The 20,146-nt window shown below is 37.8% G+C and overlaps 1 protein-coding gene across 1 annotated transcript in view; it reads right to left on the reverse strand.

The window, feature by feature from the left end:
• The window catches only part of MRC1 (mannose receptor C-type 1), a 90,814-nt gene that overhangs the window by 20,600 nt on the left and 50,068 nt on the right, over nucleotides 1-20,146 (reverse strand). Inside the window, exons 10-21 of the mRNA XM_006192292.3 lie at nucleotides 18,486-18,601; nucleotides 15,269-15,417; nucleotides 13,079-13,278; nucleotides 10,482-10,609; nucleotides 9,771-9,858; nucleotides 8,346-8,490; nucleotides 6,723-6,764; nucleotides 5,340-5,503; nucleotides 4,015-4,082; nucleotides 2,266-2,366; nucleotides 1,461-1,603; nucleotides 996-1,110 (exon numbers count right to left, since the gene is read on the reverse strand). Coding sequence (XP_006192354.1) covers nucleotides 996-1,110; nucleotides 1,461-1,603; nucleotides 2,266-2,366; nucleotides 4,015-4,082; nucleotides 5,340-5,503; nucleotides 6,723-6,764; nucleotides 8,346-8,490; nucleotides 9,771-9,858; nucleotides 10,482-10,609; nucleotides 13,079-13,278; nucleotides 15,269-15,417; nucleotides 18,486-18,601 — 1,459 coding nt within the window. The remainder of the gene's footprint in view (nucleotides 1-995; nucleotides 1,111-1,460; nucleotides 1,604-2,265; nucleotides 2,367-4,014; nucleotides 4,083-5,339; nucleotides 5,504-6,722; nucleotides 6,765-8,345; nucleotides 8,491-9,770; nucleotides 9,859-10,481; nucleotides 10,610-13,078; nucleotides 13,279-15,268; nucleotides 15,418-18,485; nucleotides 18,602-20,146) is intronic.

Genomic DNA, 20,146 nt, shown 5'->3' on the forward strand with positions numbered 1-20,146 from the left:
GCCCTATCCCCAACTTGCAATGAAATGTGGAAAAGCACCACCTGCCAATATTTCAGCCCTGACTGGTTTTCTGCCAAGAACCACAATAAGAATTCAACAACGTGTGCCTGTTTCGCCAGGAATAATGTTATTTTATCTGAAAATGGTTTCCTTCTGCACATCTCTATTACCCAGGTTCAAATTTTGTTATGCCAGGAATCAGCACTTTGTGGTTAAGAGAGGAAATCAGTTATTGTGTTTCTCTTCGGGGTAGCTGAGCCCAAAATGTGGTAGATCAGTTACACAAATGTGAATATTCTATTCCTAGAGTGTGTGTGTTTGTGTGTGTGTGTACTTCAAGTAAGGTGGCTCCAAAAAGACCATGCGTAAGGGGTCAAGAACTTTCTGTGGACAATACTATACTGAATTTTGCAATCTGCTACACAGAAGTGGTGAATTTCCTCCTTCTGTACTTCAAAGCTCTGGCTTATCCTCACGTTTTATCCAATTTTTTCTCCTCAATTTGTTCAAAGGTCATATTTAAAAATTAGTTTTATTGCCTTAGGAATTATCAAGTGCCTAGAAGTAAATGGAAAATCAACAATTTCTTACTTTATCCCTAGAACTACTCCACTTCTTTGGCTCTTTGGTGGACAAACCGGTTTGGTGGAAACAGGTGGAATTTAACTGGAAGGCCCAGTTTGATACCCAACTCTACCCCTTTACCCACCAAGTTCCTTAACCTGAGACTCCCTAAACACCATTTCCTCATTCACAATGGAGTAATGATCCCTGCTTCATGGAGTTGTTATGAAAACGGAAGGTGCTTTGTATGTAAAATGCTCAGCACTGTGCCTACAAATAATAAAACAGCTCTCAGTAAGTCTTTGCTTTCCCTTCCTAGATTTTTACTCTGGAAAAACCAAAAAAATCATTTACTATAAGCAACATTCCACCATTTTAGAGAGAAAAATTTCATGTTTATGTGCATCACTGGTTGTAAACAGCCCACATACCTTGCTCTTTTTCATTTTGTATGGATGCCAGATTTCCTCCAAATCCTATGCAAGCTTTTCGTGCCTCTTGCCAATTTTTTCTTTCTTCTTCAAGAAATCCAAAGATTTTGAAACACTGGGATAGAAGGAAAAAAATCATGGGATTAAGTACAGAAAGATAAGAGTGTTTGCTCTAAAGAAATTGAAATTATTCATGACGATTATAGTTAAATATAAATATTCCCACAACCAAATAGAGACCCCAAAAATTAAGATAGTTTTGTCACCCACTAACTTTCTTTGCAAAGTTTTTTTCTCCCTTAGGACAAAGGGCACAACAATTTTGAAAGTACCTTTGAGTATACCCTTATGTCTAAAATTTTCTGGAGTGCTGTGGTAAGCAAAAGTTAACTTTAAGCTGAAAGATTCGCATTGTCACTCTCCATATGGATCAGTGCCAAGACTACCACTCAATTTTCTTAGTACCTTGTGATTGTAAAAACTCCAACCTTCCTTACAACCTCCTGGGGCCGAAGGTGTGGTAGGGATAGCCGTGGCATTGATACTGCTGTTATGCCGCTGGCAGATGAAGGCATTTGGATAACCACAGTTAATGTCATTCCAAAATCCTGACAAAGAACAAAACAGTTTAATGAGATTTACATGTTTACCTTCAAAAGCACTTTTACAATGCATTTACATTTTATAAGGATTCTCAAAAATGGTTTATACTACAAACATCAGTTTTACACAAGAGACCAGAAAGATCTATGCAATACCCCTTTGTGCTTTTGCTTAATAATAATTTCACCAATAATATTTCAACTTGACAGACAGCGTCCCATGAGTGAAGCGTATACTTGATGTTGCATATATATTACCTAAATAGCCAGTAATTGCCAATAATAATCTAATAATACCTAAACTTTATGTACATGAAGCATTTGCTTTAGTGTTTTAGATGTATTACCTCTTTAATCTTCTCAGGAGCAGATATATTCTGTTATTATTCTGATTTTACAAATAACAATGTGGAGAGAAAGAAAAGAGAGAAACATTTAAAAATGTTTCACACAATGAGAAGTGAGAATATTGTGTTGTGTATTAGTATAATGTTAAACATCCAGCTCCTTAAAAACGCAACAGTTATGTTGCTAAAATTAGAATTCTCCTTCATTCTCTCTTCCTTTTTGTCTGAGTTAAGTACACAACTTGCTACTTCTACCTTGGAATGTAGCAAATGACACATCACACCACAAGGCAAACTGGAGAAGATTTTGATATTGTCTACCTGAATTTGAATACATGGTTACACAGTTTTCATCATCATTTGCAAAATTGGGTTCACCTGTGGCCCAAGCCACATAATCCACTTTGCTTCCGTCCATCCAACTGGAAAAGAAAATTTAGCCAATGAGCAAAAATCAGATTCTGAGAAGAGTTGGCTACAGCCTAGTGGTGGGAGCAGGCAAGTCAATCAGGATGAAGGGAGCCCAGGATCCTAAGCAAAGAGAAGAGAAGTTTCTAGAGAGACTAGCATGAAAGCCCCAAAGGGAGCTGGTGCTCCCCACGGCACCAGGCTCCTCTGTAACAACTGAATGCCTGGGGAGTCTGTCTTCTTTTCCCTCCCTGGAAGAAGTAGCTTTTGTCTTGAAGTGAGAGAAGAAACGGAGATGCCAGTCACCCGGAAAGGGACCAGAAGCAAACATCCTCCCACAGGACTTCTTGGGCATGATTCCCGCAAAACAAAACCACCCATAGAGAGACGGAGAATACAGAGTTTCTCATTAGGACAAGTATCTGATTTGAATGTTAACTGTGGTTTTTCCTAAGGTAGGTGGCCCTATGCTTCTTTTCATAATTCATAGAAATTTGGAGGCTGTCAGCTCGAAAGAGACCAAGAGATCACTGAATGCGACCCTCTCATTTTGGAGATTGTTAAAATGAATGCTGGTCCAAAGGAGCGTCACACATTTCTGATCTTTAAAAATAATGAGTGTGAGTTTGGGTCTCTGTTGCCCAAAATGGCAATCAGTAGCAGTCACAGGGAACAAGTGTGGTTAAAACATCTGGGCGGGACCTGAAAAGACGTATCCGCTCTTCCAGCTTGAGGAGAACATGTGTCATAATAAACAATGAAAGAAACCCCTGAAACATACTAATTCCCTCCCTCCTGCGTGAAAAACAGTACGGTCATTCCTTTGAAGGGAAAGCATTTCATGCAGTTGAAAGAATACTTCAAAGCAGAGCTATTAAAGCACTAAGTGGGGTGACATGAAAAGGACCCTTTGGTTCTGTGCACCAAGGACGGTCCAAATGGGAAGCATCGCTTTTCAAATAAATTCAGTATTCCTATCTGTATAATACATCTTCTCAGTAGATGATTTACTAACTGGTGATGATCCCCTAAAACAAAGAGAGGTGACATTTTGCAAAATTAAACCAGACTTTGAGTTGTTTACTTGAGAATTACAATGTTGAAAATATTTAACAGAATTTTTAAAAATTCTCCTTGTTTTTTTAAGAGAAAGAAAAAGGTCATATGATATCACTTATATGTGGAATCTAAAAAATAAAATAAAATAAATAAGGACACAAATGACTAGTTATTAGTCACAACTTAGATGACTGATTTCTTGAATATGTGTAAGCGTATTTGACTGTCCTTTATGACTGGGTTACCGCATTCTGCTGATTCTTACTTTGTGGTTGGCTTTATTCCTTTGATAACTATGTAAGCGTAAAAAGCTAAAGCTCTAATCTGTTCTTAGAAACAATGATCAGTACATACATGTAAACTAAAAAAATTTGTGCAGTATATTATATATATGTATTTATATGCAACATAATGTATATGTGCAGTCGAACTGTAATAATTCACCTAATAAAACTAAAAAAGGAAAAAAAAGATGCTTTGTAGATTAACAGCCCAGTAGGATTTTTTTTTAATGCATTCAGCAAAACAAAAGTCTGAAAGTAACTCTTAGGCATTCATCAGATCACTATCCTAAGCAACGTTGTTTTATTTTGATTTACTTACGCAAATTTTCTATCCAAGCTGATCAATAAGCCAATAAAATATGCTTGCTGTGCATCATTCCTGTTGACCTAAAACATGGAAGTTTACATATAGTTCAGTCTATATACTATAATCAGCAAATTCTTAAATAAAACCTACATATTAATGAGACAGTCTATTAGGGGACTTTCCTAAGGAGGTATTCATGCAAAAATTTTGTTGTATATTCAATGCTCTTCATAGGAATAAAAAGAAAAATATGCACATTATATAACAACCTGCATTTATACAGGAAATACCTTAAGTCATTCTCTTTAATATCAAACACCTATAGTAATTAGGTTGTTGAAGACATTCTTTAAAGCAAAGTAGCCATTTGGGATTATGTGTCTAAGAAAGACTTCTCCATCCACAAATATATTTGTGCAGTATTAGGAAATATCCTGAGAATTTCAAACCAGAGTGTATCTACAATGATGAAGGTAAATCAGGCTATGCTCTAATGCTTTTGTAATCAAATGAATTTTTATTCTTTCACTACCGTTGAACTCACTTTTGCCTTCTCTCCCTCTTACCTCCTTTCTGGAAAACAGCGAGGATGCCATGAAGATTTTTAAAGAGAAAGATTGAACCAAGCACCCTCGGAAAAAAACAAATTACACCTCCACTGTTAGCTGACAATTTTGGTTCAACCAAGAAAGAGTTTTATATGAATAATCAAGCCGTACTATCTGTTTATTAACTTTGTTAATACTGTCTTATTAACCAAGAATCTAGTCTGGGGGCAGTGGTGGCGGATGGGGGCGGAGGGAAGGTTATAGCTCAGGGGTAGAGCATGTGCTTAGCATGCAAAATGTCCTGGGTTCAATCCCAGGTACTTCCATTAATTAACAAACAAACAAAAACAAACCAAATTACCTGCCACCCCAAAAGGAAAAAATAAAAAAGAATCTGGTCCAACTGAGACAGATTTTTAAATTAATAATCAACTTGCACTATAACACAAAGGGTCCGGTATTGATACGTAACAACTAGTTAAGAATGATAACCTTTGAAACTCAAATTAGTGAGCTTAAAACCATCAAGTCTGAATTCTCACAAAGCCCAGTCTAAACACTGTTTCTGGGTTCTGTGACTCTGCATTGAAAACTCTAGCAATCAGGTCACTCACTTCTGTGATGGCCAACACCCATTTCCCCTCCTCTGACCCTCACATTTTTACCCCTGACCTTAGAAGGCTCCAATTCAGCACATAATTTGAAATTGCACCACAGGGTAGCAATCATAGACATTATCTTGCCTTATCACATGTCACTTTTCCATGCTTAAATGAATCATATCCTTACATATTTCCATAGAAACTTCTTTTCACTTTCACTTTGGATAGAAACAAGATCACCAAAATTCTTCTTGCAAAATTCTCGTGCCTTGTCCATGGTTTCCTTCTCTTTGCTAAAATAATACTGGTAGTCTTTGTAAATAACCCACCCATCTTCAGTGACTGGGGGATCTGAAAAATTAATGAGAAAAGGTGATGGATTTTATGTAGACGAATTCAAGGATCTGGTATGTATGCTACATAAAAGTGAAAAGGGCGGAGTAACCCTAGCAGAGGTATCTGCAACTCTGAGAGGCCAGAATGAATAGGATGTTTATGTTAAGTACAGACTGAATTATCTAATTCCAAATATTCACTTTCTACCAACTCTGTAAAAACTAGCTGTTTTTCTTCTCAATTAACTTCCACGTATTATCATTTGGTAAAAGAACTCCCAATGTTACTTTTAACAACCGGATTGCTGAGCTGGAATAATTTACATATGTGCACCCGTGATCGTCTAGGTTCAAGGAGTGGAAACTGTGAGCGAGTAGCTTTCATCTAATATTACAGATGTAACAGATGGACTTGGGTGCTTCATAATTGGAGAACCAAGGAATTCAGGTACTAGGAGGACCCCTAGGGCTTCTTTCAAACCATGGATTTCTAGGGACTTCTATAATTCTGTGCTGGAGCAGGCTGAATAAGAGGCCCAAAGACACCCAGGCCTTAACCTCTGGACTCTGTGAATGTTATACAGAAAAAGGTACTTTGTAGATGTGATTAAGTTACGAATCTTGAGATGGAGAGATTATCCTAGATTTTCTGGGCAGGCCCTACACGTAAATCACAGGCACCCTTACTGAGGGAAACTGAGGGAGATTTGAGTACAGAAGGAGGGGCAATGTGACAAATGAAAGAAAATGCTACATTGTTGGTTTTGAAGATGGAGGGAGGGGCCGTGAACCAACAAATGTGAGGAATGCAGCTCTAGAAACTGGTGGCAAGGAAACAGATCCTCCACTGGAGCCCCCAGAGGGAGCATGATACCTTGATTTCAGCCCAGGGAAACTGCATTCATAATTCTGATCCCCAGAACCATAAGGGAATACATGTGTGCAGCTTGAAGCCACCAAGTTGGTGGTAATTTTTTACAGCAGTCACAGGAAATTAATCACCTGAGGTCCTTGGATTCGTTTCATGAACCCTGAGACATTGTATTAACAAGCCTCTTTGTGTTTGTGCGTGTATCTGTCTGGAGGAGAAGATCCAAACTTTCATGAGATTCTCAAAGATATTAAGAACCTCTTCTCTCCACCTTCCAAGGGTAAGTATTTTGTTTTTCATTAAGAAAGGAAAGAGAAGGGGAACAGGCTATCGATATGGAGATCAGTGAAAAGGTAACACCTACTGTCTTGAGGAGCTGGGGTTGGCTCAGGGTTGGGTGTTTGTCCTGGAAAACAAGAGAAGATTAGATACAAAGTATACTTGAACATCTGCTATTACATTACTTTCTAGTTTCACAGTCAGTTACAGCTGAAAACTTAACTGCTCTCTCTTTCTCTTTCTCCCTTCCACTCTCCAATCCTCCTGCCATGCTGTGGGGGAGGAGGCTAAAGGGAAACGGAATTAGGGAGGTAAGAGCTAAACAAATTAGGTACAGCACCACCAGAAACTGGAAGACAGTTTTCAGGCACAACAAAGAGCATCATATAAAAAGAAAGAAAAAAAGAAAAAACCATCACTTTTGGAATTAGAAAGCTGAGGTTCAAGTCCCACAACTGGATTTAAATTTCTTACCCTTAATTTTCTCAGCAGCAGAAAGCAGTTAGTCATACATGTAAAGCTATGAGATAAAACATGTGAGTTGTTGGTATTCAGAAGGTGCTCAATAGCTGTCTGCTTTACAGTCACACATCTTATAACTAGCTGTGGAGTGACTTAAATTTTCATGATTTGAAACCATTAAATACGAACTGTTTATTTCTGAAATATATTTTCTTCAAAAAACTTATTAAATGTATGTTTTACGAAAAGTTAAATATTTTTCTTTCCAAGAAGTGAATGATACACCTGGACTTTGCTGGAATCTGATAAAAAAGGACTCAGGTTATCTAGCTTTTGGTTTAATGTATTTAACACCTGTAAGAACAGAGCTACTAATAATACACAGGGAAACTGGTCCTTGGTAGCTAGGAGACCTTTAGAAAAGAACTGGCCACTATTTATGCTTCCATTCTGAAAACTTTGGAAGCATCATCTAAGCAGAAGGAGTAAGGAAAGCAAGCAGACAGACAGGAGGAGAACTGTCTTGAGCAACAGAGCAGGAATAGTAGCCAAGTTTCCTTGACAGCAGAGGGCAATGTGGTTCCACTTATCTGTTTACAGCGGAGGAAGCTGATGGATACTCTGGTTCAAGGGTGGGTCTGGTGTGTTTATTGTAACAGAAAACATTTGATCCTCTGCCCTCAATACCTGATTTGGATATGTGGAACTTTCTGAGTCACAAGTCATGACTGGTAAGTATGTATTGATAATTTTTGGCCATCAATAACATGGTGGGTCTCATAGCAGCAGGGGCTTCAAAAAGGTGCCAAATCTTTGGTTGAACATTTCCTTGAGAAATCAGTACTTAGCATATTCAGACTGAGAGAAACTTTCACCCACTGGATGACTGATGTGAGTCAGAGGGTGAAAATCCCCAAAAAGAAATTGCATTCTCATTACTCTGCGTCCAGAGAAGACCCACCCACTCCCATCACTACAGAACCTGAGCCGGAGCCATGGCTCGTGGGAACTATATTGGAGGACGTGACTCTCCTCCAGGGATCCCGGGTGGCCTTTTGATCTTCTGTTCCTTTGGAACATTTATCTGTGCTCAGTGACTTCATTCTTATCCTGTGAAATGATGACCCCTGACAGTTCCCTTATTTTGTTGTTTTGTTTGTTTGGTTCTGCTAATAAAGGGAAGATGCTGGGATTGCAGGAGGTTAGTTCTCCAAACCGAGATGAAGGAGAGGACTGGGTATCATACCTTTTCGTATCTGGCAGATCCAGTTGTTAAGATGTTCACAGTTAATATCATTCCAGGACATACTGGGATCACCTTTCAACTCGCCACAGTATTCAACATTTTGATAATTATTAGGTTCTCCATAAGCCCAATTTTCATATGAAACCTATGTTATAAACGTTATGTTAACAACTGTCAGCCATTTCTATCAGGCCAATGTCAATCTGCTATCCAAACGTAAAATGAAAGGTACATTTATCTTTTTTAACCTATTTACTTTTTTCACAATAGGTTTGCTTTGGAAACAAGGTTTATGAACACACCTGGGAAAGAAATAGCTTTCATTACATGGAAACTTTTGAAACTGAGTAGCATACACTATTAATGATTATAATATTGCATTTACTCATATTAAATAGACTGGATCCAGGGCCATGAAAGCTGGATTTATATATAGGAAAAACCTTGCAAAAAAGTTCTACTTCTCAGTATTGGGAGTTCCTGACTCTATAACCTGATCTTAAGGGATAAGATGTGATGTTGGAAACTTTCTTTTTATTGAAACAATAGGATAAAGAAATATAATGAGTTCGTCTTACAAAAGAAAAAAACAGGAAATGTTGCTAACCAAGCTGCTAACCTTTACCAAAATGAGCAGTGGAAATAAATGGAAAGGGCTTGGTTTTGGTCCCCTGTGGAGTTTTCAAAGTGGAATCACAGCCCACAGGGTTTTAGAGATAAGCATTATGATCTTTTTTCCAGAGATCTAAACATAAAATCTAAGTTATCAATGGAGCCATCAAATAATCCACCTGACCCAAATGCCTCAAACCATTGATGATGGCTTGTAAGAGGAGGCAGAATTGAAATTACACCAGACCACTTTCTGTGATGACCAGAGGGTTAACATTGCCAGCATGTGCCGTGGCCCCTCATTTCTCCATCCCTGAGAATTGCTGAGAATGGAGAAGTCTGATGAAGCCTAATGGTTTTTCAATGGAATATCAATAATTATTTCCATTCCTGATCTATAAGAAGCCATAAACACTCAATCTTTAAGAAGTTTAGCAACTTGCCTACCAATTTGGCACGATAGAATGAAGACATTATTTTATATAAATTAGAGGAATGAGTTCTCTCATTTTTTTTTCATCCAGTCCACCCTTCTCATGCCTTGGGTGAACAGGACACCTGTACTGGGGCAGGGGCAGAATAAGGATTGCAAAATAGAATTTACTTTACATAGAAAAATGTCTCCAGCTATCCTAATAACCTGTCTTACCAAAAATTTGGATTAAGCCAAAGGATAACATAAGATAGATACATGAAAAGTTTGCAAGCCACTGTAGTTAAGTTACACTGGCAAATAAAAGCAAAAACTAACCTCAAAAAAAAGATAAATACATGATAAAGTAAGAAAGTGATATATTAAATCAAATTACTCACAGGAGATCCATCACTCCAAGTAAAACCCTCAGAAGGACTTCCATATGTCAATCCCAACCAAAAGAGTTCGTGGTAGCTTCCACTAGCCCTGCAAGATATAAATAAAACATAAAGTTTTATAAAGTAAAACATAAAAATAAAATATAACATAAATAAAACAAAATATAATAATAAAATAAATAAATATAACACAATAAAAATAAAATATAAAATAAAACATATAAAACGTACAAGATATAAAGATAGCTTATGTTACTACGTGAACCAAGTTTGGTTACCTACAAGTCCTAATCAAATTTGAAAGTGATCTCCAAAACATTAATTAGTTATTACACAGATAAAGGGATTCCATGACTAAACATAGCATTATGCCACAGTTGTGCTTTTCGGTACAACCTGTAAATATCCTAAAAACAAGGCACCATCCGAGAATAATTGTAAAGCACTGACAGATACTCATTCATTTATTCATGTAACAATATGTACTGAGTGTCTTACATGTTTATAGAGCAATTCATCACAGGCTTCATAGCTATAAAATTAAAGCCTTTGGAAGTAAAACTAGATCCAAAAGTGCCCACAGATTTGGGATATGATCTGTGTACTCAGAGCAGCATAATAAGCCCACACTGTTGGAAATAGGAGACTTTTTCAATATCATTAACACCCAATGGGTCAAAGAAAGGAGTATTACGTAGAGAAGATACTCACGTCACTAACCGCCATATTGCTTGCTGCTCCTCTTTGTTATTGATACTGGCTAGGTCTCCACCCAGAGCTCTACAAAAGTCTCGAGATTCAAACCAAGTCTTCTTCTCGTGTTTGCCTTTTGTAAACAGCTAAAGGTGGTACAGATTCAGAAAATTTTTTTTACACTTCATAGCTTATCAAATCTGATGAGATTTTCATGTGTAGAAAAGAAAGACATTACAATGGCCCCCAAACAACGTCATTCTCTCGGTTGAAAGATCAATTGGTGAGCAAAGAGTTGGGTAACAAGATCTGGGGGATGATTTTGTAGAAAATAAAAACCTTAGAAAATAAAATTATTTTTATAGCACAGGAGAAGTTAGATTAAAAGTGTAGACACTTTAGGCATAGGGATTAGGCACTGAGCTCCTTGCAGGAGACAGGGTTCACGGGGTTAATTTGGTTCAGTGTGAAAAGTGGCATTGAGACAGAAAAAAAAAAAACTCCATATGGAGAAAGGAAACACACAAAAAAGAAAACTTTAAGGATAATAACCTCCCTAAGGTTATGCCACAGTTTGTTATCCTGTTTAACTTACACAATGAATAGGCAGGCAGTCTCCAACACTTCATTGGTAGTATTCTGCAAGAACACCGCCTTATCTTTTATCCTTATGGATGCATATTTTAACAATGATTGGCACACATGCCATGACAGACACTTAACGGGCAGAGCATCTAAAAAGATGGGATAGAAGCTAAACTACGTTTAATATCAATATAATTTAGAGACTGTGTCATATTTTTCAAAGGACTGCAGGTGGAATGGAATCCACAGTGGCAGTGTGAGAAATATCTATCAGGTTGCAAACAGGATAGAGTTCAACGTAACTCCCAATTTTTATAGCTTCCATTCACTGTTTCGCATGAGACATGGCTACTGTCATCGCCGCCTTGTAGAGAAAGGGATTTGCTTCCAAAGGACTATGGCTGTCCAGTGGTCACCAAGCATCCCCAGGCAATTTTTACCTTGACCCTGCTTGGGTTATCAGGACACAGGCGCCTTGAGCAAATTTCCACTTCAGTAATTCCCAAGACCCCAGGAATATCATGGTCAGCTTGTGAGACCATGATTGAAGATTTCATTTTCTTAAATCAATTTCCTAACAGCTGAATTTTATTAATAATCCCCACATCTTCATATGTGCAAAGATGGTCTATATATTTTCAAATAAACCCGACTCCAAGCATGTCTAAAACCACATGATTTCTAGGGAAGCACATATGTGGATTTGTTGAACGTCCACCCAGATCACATCTACCGGAGCCCTTGGTTCACTTTCCAGCTCTGGAGAATTCTGCCGCTTCTTGCAAAATACAGCAATAAATCTCTATGACCTGCTACCCTCAGGTGAATGGCTGTGTACAGGATGAACCTGGCCCCTGCATAATAACTCAAAAGGTTCCAGAAGCAGCAATAAAACACCTGATGGGCTTTGTGTTAGTCCTCAATCCATTTGCAAAATCCTCTCCTGTGTTGGCCCAACAGACTCCCTTCTACATAAACCAAGCTTTTAGATTTGACTGGCTAATCTGGGTTGCGTAGCTCATTAGTCTATGTTGCTGCTGGTGGGAGTGACCAACTCAACCAGTCCTTGAGTTAGAGAAGACCAAACGATCTCATTCTGACACACGTTAGTAATTAGAGTCCCTCACTGGCCTTGCCTAACTATCTTACAAAACATACCATGGCCACATGCCTCAAAGGATTGAACAAAAGAGGTCCAGAGAGCTGGCCTTTAAATAATAATGTCACTAGGTGATAGATAGGTGCATTGCTTTATTTGGTTAAATCCAGCCTTCTCTAGAAAGAATATGATTTACAAGAGAGAAAAAAAAAACCCAAATGCTTCATTCGTTGGGGTATCAGGGGATGTTTGTTTGTTTGGGTGAATTTGATTGCCTAAGGAGAAAATGGATGGTCCAGCCCAGGAATGAAACAAATGATAGCAGGATATCAGATTGTCATTTATAGGACACCGAATGGCCATGTGCCCCTCCTGAGCAGTCCTTCATTTCCCTTCAGGCATGATAATCAGGGGCTAACTCAAAACAAGGGGGTAGCCTCTCTAGGATCCCTGCGTGGCATGATTGCAGACTTGTTTATCAACGCACTTACCTAAAAGCTTGCACTCCAAGAACAGAGCGAAAAATGGGGTGCAATAGGATAGCATAAGGGGGAGCAGAAATTTTCATCAAGATAAAAAGACTTGCAAGCTCAGACTGGGGATAGAGAGCGTGAGGGAGAGGAAAGATGCCAAGAGTGGGGGTGGGTTGGGGTGGGTGGTGATGAAGGCAAAGCAGGGGAAGAAAGGCTGCCGTGCATTGTGTTTGTCATCTCAGCTGTGTTTGTCAGTCTAAACGCAACTGGTCCTTCGCACCTGCCCGAGGAGAGTGCTTTAAAAACAGCCAATGCCCAGGCCCCCTCCACGTCAATAAAATCAGGATTTCTACAGGTGGAGCTTGCGCAACTGGTTTTGTTCTGTGTTAAATCCTTAGGGGATTCTTGAGGCCAAAGCAGATTCCAGATTCTTTAATAGCTGAGCAACTGACACTTACCTTGAAACACAAGCTAGTTTTACTGGAAGTGCCCCAATTCTCTGGACATTTGGGTTCAGCGGTGGTGGTGGGCTCTGGTGGGCGAGTTACTCCTTCTGCCCAGTGTTTGCACACAAATTTTGCCTTTTCTTCACATCTCAAAACATCCCACAAGCCTCCTGCAACCCCAGTTCTCATGGCAACACACCCAGCTTTCCGACCTGCAAGTAACATAAAGTAGATTTCACTCAGCAGGTGATAATGCAAGCCAGCCCTGCTCACAGAAGACAGTTCACACCTAACTGTCAAATCGTGTGATAAAATCCACACCTGATAAGAAAACCGTGGAGGAGTAGTCCTGCTGCATTGGCAACTGATTTGTGCTATTTTTGAACCATCATATACCTTGTATTTGCATGGCCTGTATCCCCAGCTAAATTATAATCTCAAAGGTCAGGGTTTTAGTAACATTTTTATTTCTAACAGCTGGCAGGGTGGCCCCCCACCAACAGAGACACAATTTTTCTAGTATGATAAAATTTACAATAATGACAAATATAATGGTTTTTGATGTTTCTTTCCTTTTTTAAAAAAAGTATTTAAGATCTGTTTCTTCCCCCTGGGGTCCATGTAAATATCCCAGAACAGAAACTCTTCGGGCTTCAAAATGAGACCTGCCTGAGCTAGAGATTTTAGATCAGTTGCTGAACTATTCTGAACTCATTTCCTCGTCTTAAAATGCAAGTATCACTACCTCCCTTACAGAGTCGTGATGCACGCCAGCTTCAATGGATAAAAGGGTACATAAAATAAAATGTAGATTATACCAAGCTTCATAGTTTATAATTGTGTGTTACAGTCATGATTAGTTTGAAACAGTAATTAACTAAGATGAAGCTTTGAAAACATTAGGATTCTTGCTGCCGACATGAGGTCATCTTTTATTATTGTTCTTTTAAAGGACAGTTAAGTGTTCAGAAGTAACTCTCAAAGTTCTGGGGAGATACATCTTTCCCAAAATATTTTCTCTAAGAAGGCTAGTTCCCTAGAGCTCTGGTTTGATTCATTTTTAACCCCCTAAGGATGTTCCCAGAGTAATCTCTTAGAATCCTACTGCTAAATGATCAACACCAGTGAAGTTAAGGAGTTTTGTCTGGAGGGTAAGAACTACCACTCTTAACCAATATTTGTTTTAAGTGTGCATTCCACTCTTAACATAATGTCCTGTTCTTTAAATTGAAATCTTACTATTTTTCAGGATGTTCAATAATTAAACAAAAGCCACACTCTCCAAATTACTGATCTATTTTCCTTATTAACAGCTGGGGATACAAATTTTAAAAACTTCGGAAGATTAGGACTTACTAGGCCAAGTAGTAAATTGATGCATTTAAGCTATATATTACTCCTTTAGCTTTTTATCCAGATTCAATGGAACACTTGCTCTAAGGAGGCTGAATTTCCTGAGTGCAATCATATGCTATGACACCAGCGCATAAAGAAAGCAAAGACTCAAAGTCTGCTCAGAAATGACTTATTAAAGAAGGCATATCAAAATTTATAAGGAGGCAGGGTGGTATTAATGCACACAGCACAGATTTGGGAATTACAAAGATTAGTCTAAATCCATGCTTGGAAGCTTTCTGATCGCATAAATTTTCTGAGTCCCAGTTTCCCCATCTTTACGAGGATATTTGAACTTGCCTCGCAGGTTTTTTATAAGGATGAAACAAAATCCGAGGCGTAGAAAGGGCTAAATAGTGTGGCACCTACAAGACATTGAAATAATGAGTCCCACCTAAGCACCATCCGTGGCCCCACCGCCCCAGCACAGTAATATTTCTGCTCATAGTTGCACTGAAAAGCTTTATATCCCTTAAGTACAGTTAAGTTTTCAGAAATATATTAACCATTTGGCATCTTTAGGACTATTTAGGATTTCAACAATATTTCATAAATATTCGAAATAGAGCAGTACCCGATAACCAAGTTGTTTTCTCTTCCTTTTTTTCTTAGACTGCTACAAACTAATTGGAATATTTTTGAAAGAAAAAGAAAAAACAAAAAGAGAGTGAAATATAAAATAATAAAATTTAAAGAGCACAACTAACTGATGTAAGCCTGTTTGGAAAGGTACACGGAGCAGTCGCAGGCTCGGCGCAATGGACGTGCAGGGTGAATGGAAACCCAAGGTGGAAGCCGCGCACGTACCTGGCATATCGGAATTCCAGTGGGTGAACTGCACATCTTCCGCAACGGTCCACTGAAAGGTCCCTTTGTTTTGTACATCTGAAAGTCCTGTCCAAAAATACCTTTCAGGCCTCAATCCAACCAAACTAGTCAGAAAGGCTTGTTCATATCTTAAAAAAAAAAAAAAAAGTAACAATTTTAGAAAAATGTGAATTTTTCTAATTATCCACATGAAAAATCTCTCAGTTGTATGCCTGAGCTATGATTTCATTGCCAATTCAAACCCACTGTGTTGTATTTAAATATTATTTAAATTACTGCAAATTTTCACAAAGGACATGGGCTCTTGTGAAAGAAAAAAATCTCATATGGCTGATTGAATGAAGTCACACAAATGTACCCAAACCATTTCTCTCTATTGCTCATCAGCCCCCCTGCCCCTCCTCAAAAGGTAAAAGAACTCTGAAAATGCAAAGGAGAAAACCACAGCCTTTTACTGAAGTACAATCACAATGTGTCAATTTCTGGTGTACAGCACAGTGTCCTGGTCATGCATATACATACATATATTTGTTTTCATATTTTTTATTAAAGGTTATTACAAGATATTGAACATAGTTCCCTGTGCTATACAAAAGAAACTTTTTAAAAAATCTATTTTTATATATAGTAGCGAACATTTGTAAATCTCAAACTCCCAAATTTATCCCCTCCCACCCTCTTTCCCCAGTAACCAAAAGCTTGTTTACTAAGTCTGCAGATCTGTTTCTGTTTTGTAGATGAGTTCACGGTATCCTTTTTTTTTTTTTTTTTTTAGATTCTACATATGAGTGATAGCATAAGGTATTTTTCTTTCTCTTTCTGGTTTACTTTACTTAGAATGACTGATCTCTAGGTCCATCCATGTTGCTGCAAATGGCATTATTTTATTCTTTTTTATTAGCCTTTTAAAATATATTATTTAAAAATCAGTCCACTCTCAACTACTTCAAATGTTCTACATAATTCTTGCTTAAGGAAGTTGAGATGTTATAACATTATCAAGGATACTACAATTAGAAAATCTCTGTGGACTCTCCTTTCAATTTCATTCTCTTACTTCATCTGTAAACAGAAGAGAAAATTATCAAGAAATACAGAGAAGTAGCAATTCAGTCTCTAGAAGGAAAAGGGAGCAGAATCACAAATTTCAACATTTTCTCTCCCTCTGGACTCATCCTTGTATTTGGCATAATCTGGTATTAACACAATGTGGTTAGTAAAGCAAAGTCTATCTTAATTGACAGGCATTAGACAATGATGCAACAATATATACAAAAAAATCTCTCTTTGGAGCAAAAGAAAACTAGTGTCCAAAGTTTCCAGGAATGAAGGGAGGTGTAGATGACTCCACAGAGAGCAGAGAGGGAAGTGGAGAGAAAGCCACAATAACAGAACATTTGTTTGACCCTAGTCTGAATAATTTCATTCCCTAAACCAAACAAATGCAAAGCATGAAAAGTAACAAACTCAATTTTTCTTCAATGTCTAAGAACCAGATTTAACCTCAGTTGGGGAGCTCCTGAACAGAAGTATCATAGAAAACACATACAGAAAAGCAAATGTAAGATATAAAACAGAGGGAAATCTCTGCCCCAGTAGACCCAAAGATCAATGGTTCGCATCAGAACGTGCTCCCATGGTACTGAAAGATGGACAGCTCACCTCCTTGTCATAAGAGAAAAAGTATCTATGCTCTGATTTTCAGATGTTAGCATTATATCAAGGTGTTACAATGTGTTAGAGATTTAATTGTACATGAAAAAAGAATGTTGACATACAAGTTCTTTTATAAAGACTATACAAATTCTATGACATCTTTCATTTTATCAAAGAATTTTTAGCATCCTCTACATTCAATTGGGTCTGCCTTGAAAAGCCAATAAATATAACTCACTGTATTAAAATGCAATCATCTTTAATTATTTACTCCAAATCAAATGGACATTTAAAAAAATTATTTTATGTTTCCTCTCTATCTGATCCAGTGCTTTGCAAAAACTAGGAGAAATTTTTTTTAAAAAACTAAAATCCCAAAGGTGGCTAGGACTCTAGAGGTTAAACGTTACATAAAATCTTGTTTATGGCCACATCATTTTCTAGACCTGTTAGTCCAGTAAACCTAGCAAAGAAAAGAAAACCATGGAAAGAATTAATAAAATATTTAGTAAATCTCTCCATCCTCTTTTTTGTTGGAGGCGGTAGTAAAGCTAGAAAGTGGAATTTTGAGATAACAAATTTTACTTTCCCTGCTTTAAAAAATTTGACATCTATTACATTAAAAAAAAAAGTTAGGACAATAAATGACATTTACTGGAGTATTAGCAAACTGTTCTGAATATTGTTTTATGGTACTAAAAAGAGCAAAATATTTTATAGTGTTTGCAAAAAAGAATCCAAATAAAAATATGTTTTTTGCTGGGCAATACTACTCCTGGGCATATATCCAGAAAGAACCCTAATTCAAAAAGACACCAGCACCTCAATGTTCATAGCAGCACTATTTACAATAGCCAAGACATGGAAACAACCTAAATGTTCATCGACAGATGACTGCATAAAGAAGTTGTGGTATATTTATACAATGGAATACTATTCAGCCATAAAAAATGACAACATAATGCAATTTGCAGCAACATGGATGCTCCTGGAGAATGTCATTCTAAGTGAAGCTAGCCAGAAAGAGAAAGAAAAATACCATATGATATCACTCATATGTGGAATCTAAAAAAAAAAAACAAAAACAGAAGACAAATGAACTTAAATATAAAACAGAAACACAACTCACAGACATAGAATATAAACTTGTGGCTGCCGAGGGGGAGGTGGGTAGGTAGGGACAGACTGGGAACTCGAGATTTATAGATACTGACAGGTATATATAGAATAGATACACAAGTTTATACTGTATAGCACAGGGAAATATATACACAATCTTGTAGTAGCTCATAGGTGAAAAAGAATATGAAAACGAACATATGTATATTCATGTATGACTGAAAAACTGTGCTGTACACCAGAAATTGACACAACATTGTAAACTGACTACAACTCAATTAAAAAATATACGTTCTTTAATGGTGCTACCTTTACAAGATTGAATATAATTTACTCAGAAATTTAGAGCACATTGATACGATTTCCTGGAAATGTTTCATTATTTGAAATATTTTAAAATAAAATTAAAGTAATGGCATACCTGTCTTCAATAGTTGTTAGGTAAGCCTTCTCATTTGCACAGGTTTGGTTTGCTTCTGCGAACGTTGAAAGTGTGTGTCCAATCAAATAGCAGTAGAAGCCATGTCTTTTCCAGCCCTGTTAATGTTATCAAGCAAATTATCATGCATATTTATTACATACTATCATTTAACAATTCTCCTAGCATGTAACACAAATTGGTAAACAAAAGATGTGTGTAAAGAACACAAATAGCAATAGTTTCACAGGCAATGAAAATAATTTATGTGAATAAAGAAAACAGAAGTTCACTGTTCCTCATGTGACAAGTTGTCATACAAAATGGGGGTGGAGGGAGTCATTCTTTCCACTTCTGATGCAATTTCCAACAAAAATGATTTGCAAAATATTTACCAAAGAAACTGAACAAAATGGCTAAGAGCTCGGTTTTGGAATAGGTAACCACAGGAAATAATCTGCAGAATAATAAGCCTAGTCGCCTACTGAGGCCAATGTAGATGAGGAGTATAAAGCTGTATCATTTGGTCACAGGAGAGTATTTACCAAACTTCTGGCAACATGATTTGCTGTGGTTTCTCTCCTAGACTTCAAGCACACAGAAATGCTAAATAAAAACATAACAATAAACAAAAAATCCATACTAGAGCTGGAGACAGAGAGATGGGGAAGTCTCCAGGTATCAAAAATAAGTACTAGTGGAGATACGGGTGTAGCTCAGTGGTAGAGCTCATGCTTAACCTGCACGAGGTCCCAGGTCAATCCCCAGTATCTCCTTTAAAATAAAAGTTTAAAAATAAAAAAATAAACTAAGTACTAGAAAACTAAAAAGCTGGAATGGAAAATGCACAAGCTGAGATTATAGTCAGGCAGTCATGTATCAGACCTTGATTAAGGCCCTGGGGTCTAGGGCCTGGGGTATGAATGCCCATACAGATTAGGATATTTGGCCATCAGCCTACCTGAAACAAGAAGAACTGAAGTCCTTACATAAAGATGATACCCACTAACAGTAACCCCTCTGCGAGAGGAGAATGAGAAAACTCCACCCACAGAACGAGGAAATGACGGAGATTCTTGTCATCTGCCTCGGGTTCTCGGTGCAGGAAGAAAAATAAATTCTTCTTTTTGAAAATAAATAACAAGTCTGTGCCATAGGTGGGTGCCAGCCCCGACTTCACACTAGCCATACTGTATAAGAATCTAGAGCCAAAAAAGCAAAATAAAACGTGGTCTACAAAAGGAGAACCTTGCAAGCACTCTGAGAAGTCGCAGAAATATTTCACAACCCAGATCACGTAAGACTAACACACCTGCACCTCAGTGTTCACAGCAGTAATATTTACAATAGCCAAGACATGGAAACCTAAATGTGCATCATCTGGTAAATGGATAGATTTCTGGTCAAGATGGTGGAGTGGTAGGACCACAGGCTCGCCTCTCCTGCCAACGACAGAAAAACCACGACTGACTGCTAAACCACCATTGGGGGAAAAAAAGACTGGAACCTAGCAAAAAAGATCTTAAACTGGAAACATAAAGAAGGAACTACAGCAGGATGGTAGGAGGGGCGTGCTCACAATATAATCGGGCCCCATACCCCCCAGGTGGGCAACCTACAAGCTAAAGAATACTTAAGTCACAGAGTGAGACTTAAGTGGGAGT

The sequence above is a fragment of the Camelus ferus genome, chromosome 35 (assembly GCF_009834535.1).
Source record: "Camelus ferus isolate YT-003-E chromosome 35, BCGSAC_Cfer_1.0, whole genome shotgun sequence".
Lineage (NCBI taxonomy): Eukaryota > Metazoa > Chordata > Mammalia > Artiodactyla > Camelidae > Camelus > Camelus ferus.